At 40.5% G+C, this 6630-nt stretch overlaps 1 protein-coding gene across 1 annotated transcript in view; it reads left to right on the top strand.

The window, feature by feature from the left end:
• The window catches only part of LOC113167954 (probable phospholipid-transporting ATPase IIA), a 29090-nt gene extending 26394 nt beyond the window's left edge, over nucleotides 1-2696 (top strand). Inside the window, exon 28 of the mRNA XM_026368942.1 lies at nucleotides 983-2696. Within this exon, the coding sequence (XP_026224727.1) occupies nucleotides 983-1119 (137 nt within the window). The 3' untranslated portion in view covers nucleotides 1120-2696. The remainder of the gene's footprint in view (nucleotides 1-982) is intronic.
• The last annotated feature ends 3934 nt before the right edge of the window (nucleotides 2697-6630 follow it).

The following is a 6630-nucleotide window of genomic DNA, read 5'->3' on the forward strand; positions in this document are numbered from 1 at the left end:
CGCTCAGGCATACTGTAGTATCAAACAGGAAATGCCAACAGTCCTGTTAGTTTCCTGTGGACGGCCAAGGTTTGTGTGTTTATCATAGAAAAGGTGCTTTTGGTAGAAAACACAGCCCATCAAGTGTTTTGCATAGTGTTTGTTATTTTCATAGTCTGAAAAAAAAGTTTTATACCAGAAGAGCAGAGTATTGTTTGGATTGCTCTGGCACAACCAGCTAGCCGCCAAGCTATTGAGAATGTATTTACTTGAGCTTGCAGAAAAATAAGCCAGTTTTAGTTGTGCCATATTAAGACTTGTGACATACACAATACTCTAACCGAGAGCTTTCCAAAGTTTTATTTTCAGGTTTATGTGGGGCGTGGAACTCCCATTTTCAGCCTGCAATCTCGACCACTGAGAATCATGACTGGCATGTGGTCCAGTGTACCCTTTTTGGACACTTTTCTTCCCTCATGAAGTCGGACTGGAATAGATTTTAAAAGCTATTCTCTTGCATGTGCACATGTCTTTTTGCAAGGACATTTTTATGAAAGGTTATAGGTTCATTTTTCGGTGTCCTACATTCAAAGCAGCATGGACTGTTATGGTTGCAACTTAGATAGAGCTGCTGTAAGAGATTACATTGTACTTCTAGACACTTTTAACATGGACAGTCTATTCTAGAGGTCGAAAATAACTAAAGTTTTATTGAAAACATATACTACTTACAAGTCTGAAACGTGCCTGAAAATCCAGTGATTCTTTACACTGTAAGAGGAACTGTAGCTAGTTAGTTCAGTATACTTCTAATGCTGCTGTTTGCCAGTACAGAAACAAATATAGGCTAATAAACTGTAAGTTACTGTCAGATGTCAGAACCAAAAACTGAAATGATTGAAAAGAAAAAGAGTCAAATGTCATTGTACAACACAAACTGTTAAATGATGCGTGTCTGTGTTCTGCAACCTCATTCTGACCTTCGCCTCTTCGTCTCTACCAGATGTATACTTCATCACCACGGTATCATTCCTGTGGAAGGTGACTGTCATCACGCTGGTGAGCTGTCTGCCTCTTTACATCCTCAAGTACCTGCGCAGGCGCTTCTCCCCACCCAGCTACTCCAAACTGACCTCTTAAAAGAGTTAGAGGAGCCTCCAACTTTACTTGCTGTGGGAAAACACTACAACGTCCCCGTCCTCATCCAGCAGAGCTGCACTTGCACCAGAGAATCGGTCACAGATTCATCTCCTTTAATTTGTTCTGAACAGTTCTCCTTGGGAATGTGAAAGACGGAGTTTTGGCAGGGAACAGGTTGTTTTACTTAGGGGGAGAGCGTTGAGTTAAAAAGCAGTGTCGCACTTGCTGCATGTGTTTGATGCAAAGACTAAACTGATGTGCTTTCTGGGAGCACGTGCAGTGATATTTGTGAATTAAATTAACTTGACAAGCTGCTTTGCAGGATTTTAAAACATGAACACATGAAAAGTAACTAACATTTGATGGCACTCGCTATTAACTCATTTCCTCTGATTCCCATCTTAAGTAGTAAAGTCGTTTTTATTATTGGACACTGAAATTGACGTAGCATTCTCACTCAGGGCTTGATTCACACTCTCCTTAAACAGTGATCTCTAAATTGAATGGTTTGAATAAAAAAAAAAAAGGTTTACTGGCTAGACTTTGCATAAAACACATGTCTGCGAGTTTGTGTATTTGTTTATGCGTCACCCTGATGCTACATCCCGACACGGCGGAGGTGGTGTGTGGTTGCTTATTTTAGCATGACCCATGTTGTCTGATGTTAAATCCGTCTGTGTTTCTTTGTACGGACCCTGAGTTGTTAGTGTTTGTGGAGTGCGGTCAAAACAGCCACAAAGGAGTGCTAGTTATTTGCAGCCCAACCTTCTGCTGAGGCTCCCGACAGGCTGTGCGTCCGCCGAGGAATGCGTAGCCTCTCATGTGGCCGCTCGGTCAGGCCAGCACCGGCCATGCTTCAACACTGCATGATGACTCACTGTAACAGTGACCTAAAGCCATAACTGAAAATATCCCCGTGACCAGCATCCAGCTGCCCCTCCTCTCTTTTCATGTTGTCTAATCCAGGGCCCCGTAACCTCTCACTGCTACTAACCTCCAGATTTCAGCTGTGGAAGAAGAAAGGGAACCACACAAGACTAGTCAAATGTTAATATTGTCAATAAGTATTACTACTGCACACTGGGGAGGGGGGGACATGTATACTACTGTGGATTCTCTCCTCATATTTCATTTCACTGGTGGTGTGATAGTAAAGTTACTGTAAATAACGATTAACACAATAAGATGAACCACATTTTCACTTATTTTTGTTCTTTTACTTGTAAGAATTGTCACTTTTTCTTCTTTGACTCTCTGAATCTTAATGTGTCAAACAGTGTCCAGGGTGCCATAATAATCAATTCTCGATTATGTTGTACTAAACTTTTAATCCTCATCAAATTAAGAAAGACTCAGATTATTATATTTTTTATGTTTAAATAATAAGTGCAGAATGATGCTAAAATGTTTGGCTTGGTTGTAAATAACCTATTTGTTTTTTTTTTTTTTTATTATTTATTAACATGTTTTATTTAATGGTAATGATTGCACTCAGATAAACAGAACAAAAAGGGATAATTGTGTTGATATAAATGTTATGATAATGATGAATAAACCTCATGTTTTCTTTTCTTGTGCATTTATTTTCTGTCAGCATAACTCAGGAAAAGGCCAAACATGTTACAGAAGTGTGATTTTCCTCTCATAGCACTAAAGCCCAGACGTTCAGTTAGAAGCTGCTCATGTGTAATTTAGTGTATTTAAACTGGATCATTTGTTCAAACTGCTGGGCACCGTAGAAAAACAGGAGTAAGCAACATGTGTTGGCTGCCGTATTTACACCAGAACTGACTTTAAGTAGAGTGCTCATATTCATCTCAAGAGGAACGTGTAACCCACCGTGTCCCATTATCAGGATGTTGATGAAATGAATCCCAGCTCATCTGTAAACTAAGATTTTCAAGTGGATACAACATGGATTTGAGTTACTGTGACTTTGAGTACGGTAACAAAACACTGTAAAAATGAGAACTTGAAATTTCTCACCTTATTGTGATTTTTTTATTCATTTACGTAGTATTTAATTGTACCCTAAACTAAACCAAAGTAACTGCTTCAACTATGTTGAGTTTAATTTAAAAGTTGGTCACAGATCATGACAGTTTTGTACCCGTTGGCTAAATTTAGATTTAAGCTTAAATGGAAACCAGTCCATTATGTTAGCTGCAGTTCCACTGTTCTTTTACTTAGTTCGAAGTTTTTATAGTTTTGTGTACACAAGTTAAATTTTACATAGAGGTTTTGTTACTGTGTCCTCTTTAATATAACAATTGAGATGTTTTGCTAAAGAAAAAAAAAAGAGTTGGTGCTGTTTGTAATTCTTAGTATGTTAAACTCAAAATGAAAACGTTTTTCATATAAAACATATTTCTGCTTAACAATAGATAAACCTAAAACCACCAGTTTGCTGACAAATGTTACTATGAAATTTTAAGTTTTGTTAACATTTAATTTTTTACAGCGCAGAATACCCCTAAACTGATTTTTATACTGTAAAACATAATCACATGCTAATGGATGCTAACATGGCTTAATGGCCTTTTCATTAATTACCATGGTGGAACCAACTGAGCATGATTGGGTCTGACGTGGTTCAGTGGAATCAAACCAAATCAGAACGAGTTGGACGGGGCCGTCGTCATGCTGCTAGAATAGCAAGTAAAACAAGACGCTTTCCTTTTCCTGGGTCAGTCCTCGTACATGGAAACACGAGTTTGTCAAACATCCAGTTCGTGTGCAGAAACGATCATGGTTAGTGTGGTCGTGTTCCACTTCAGCATCTGATGAGGTGTGACTGACACAGGACGCACTCTGAGGATGAGGATGAGGATGTTTAGCAGTCTGTGGCCAGAGGAGGGAGTCCCTGACACCTGGAGACGCTCCAGCAGTGTAACACACAAGAGGAAATAAAATCATTACAAATAATTACATAATGAAAAACGTGACTCTTTAGAATGAACTTTGTTGATTATCCATGGAGTTACAGAATCTGAATGTGTTCAAGCTGACGTGGCCTCTAGGTTCCCTTCCTGTTGTAGCCTATAGTCGAGCATGTGCAAATAAAAACTACCGCAAATGTCCAACTTTTTTTTTTCTTGTTCCACAGCCCACCTACGTAAGTTATACCATTAAAAGAAACCATTTAACCTAATCAGTCCCATGAAAACTGAAATTCCACTCCAGAGTCAACAGAGCTGCTCGCTAACCTCAACATTCGAGGTCTTTCCTCTCCTCTTGAAGCCAGCTACAACCCCCCCCCATTCCAGGTCCACGGCCAAATCCACAATCCAATCAGACTCGCAGTAAATTTTGAAATTGACTTTGCATTGTACGAGGTTTAGACGTTCAGCTTACAGCTATTACATAACATATCCAGACTAATTCTCACAAGGTCGCTGCGTTTTATCTTTGGCTCTTAAAGGGATGGAATCTGTTTCCAACTTGGAAACGTCTCACATGCTGATCCAAATGGAAGAGCACCGTGCTAGAACACACACCATGAGATACCACAGACCGTCACGGGGTCCTGGCTGGATCGGTTAACGCAGCTGATGGCACCGGACCTGGCCTTTGGTCCAGGGGTCACCACACCACCACTTTGGGCCTGAGGTCAGCTCAGCTTGTGCGTCGCATCTGATTGGTTAGAGGCCAAATGAACTCATTTGCAATAAGTCCAATCGGCCACATTAGTCTTGTCTTCTTAACTGTCAGCGAGCTGTTTTGAAATAACAGAAACCATTGATGAATGATTTGGAGCGACACCAAATAACGAACAAGCTCGTGCACATGAACTGTTTACTACACACTGTTATTGCTCTGTGTAAACAGTGGATTTTGGCAATGACAGGCTCCTCACAGAGGCGTTGCAAAGCGTGAACACACACCCTCCTCTGTTGCTATTTATAGCTCCGTGGGCCTGGAATGCTTTGATTTGTCTTAACACCCACACATGTTAAAGAAGATGTGTTCCCCTGCCTCTCCCTGTGATTTCTAATGATTCTAGTTAATGCTCCCAAATCACTTCAAGACTCACTGGATTAAATGGTGCAACTGGACTTAAATATAGTAGCTGTTGTTGTTGTTGTGAATGAAGTTGTAACAGGAGGGATCAGCACGGTTATTCCTCTTTGTTTTGACTACCAAATATTGACTTTGCATCTGTATTGTGCCGAGAACACATAAGAGGACATGTGAAAGTTGAGAATAAAATTGGAAACCTGGATAAGATGAGGGGGGTGATATTGTTTCTTGGGATTTTCTCATGAATGCTGAACTGCGAAGGGAAAAATCCAGCTATGCTGCCACTTTTCCACTGGACTGAAGACATTTGAATTCTATCTACAAACATGCGAGTATCGATCAAAATTACATAAGGAGGCGGTTTGGTCCAGGTTGGATGTATACAGTTCACATAGTGACGGAACATATTAGTTCATTTATACAACGGGGGGGTGGAGTGGGGGGGTGTTTTCCAGGGATGTCAAGTTGTGGCAGGAAGGAAATAAGATTCCTTATTGCACAATGACATGCCAGCACTGCCCAAACTGCAATCCTGCCAGCAGTGGTCTCAGCAGCTGCAGCATCTACTGTTAATGATTCAACGCAGCGTCCAGTACGACACTGTCAGAGTAGTAGAAGTAGAAGACAACCTGCGGCCACTTTTAAATATATCTGCACTTTCACTAAGATAGAACGGCTTTAAAGAGTTTTTAACGTGTTAACTGAACCACATTAACTGGAAGAAGAAAGTTGAGTTGAATGAATGAACTCAACTCAATTAAAAGGAGTTTTCATACAAACTAGAAGCTTGAAGACTTCACCAGCACGTGAGCGTTTACGCTCTCCAGAGTGAAGGAAACATTTCAGATGGAAATGTTCTGTGTCTTTAACACTGGGAGCTTCCTCAGGTGTTATCCCAAAATGACTTCAGCATCTGCAGCTAGCTTTATGTTTTCAAGCAGGATGAAGCTGTGTGCAGTTATCTGACTTCTTCAGTGATAGGACAAACTTACTGTCCAGACATCGTCATGTCTGCACAGTAATTACTAGCTGACTCTGAATATATGTATTTGCTGAATACATTTCCATAAGAGTGGAACATATGTATTTGTTTTGAAACATATAAGAAGGTGATATAGGAATAATAACCCTATGGAGGGACAGACCTCCATCTTAACTAGTTATACAAACTGTGTGAAACGATGAATGGTTCACGCCTAATGTCATCCAGAGACAGCAGGTTTAATGAGAGTCAATGCTAAAGAGAAAACTTCAGTGAACCTGGCACATGCTGTGAGAGAGCACAGCACAAGAACCACGTGCAGGTAAAAGTCCATGTTTCCCTTTACCCCCTGAATTTCCTTGGAAAGACTTTCACGAGCCACGACACAATGTATCTTTTCCATATCGAAGTTCCACTGCTTGGATTTAAAAGCTCAATCACATATGTTACACTTGGAAAACTGCAGAGGGGCAACGCTCTAACCCAGACGGCTCAATGAGCTGTTTTAC

The sequence above is a fragment of the Anabas testudineus genome, chromosome 7, assembly GCF_900324465.2.
Source record: "Anabas testudineus chromosome 7, fAnaTes1.2, whole genome shotgun sequence".
Classification (NCBI taxonomy): Eukaryota; Metazoa; Chordata; class Actinopteri; order Anabantiformes; family Anabantidae; genus Anabas; species Anabas testudineus.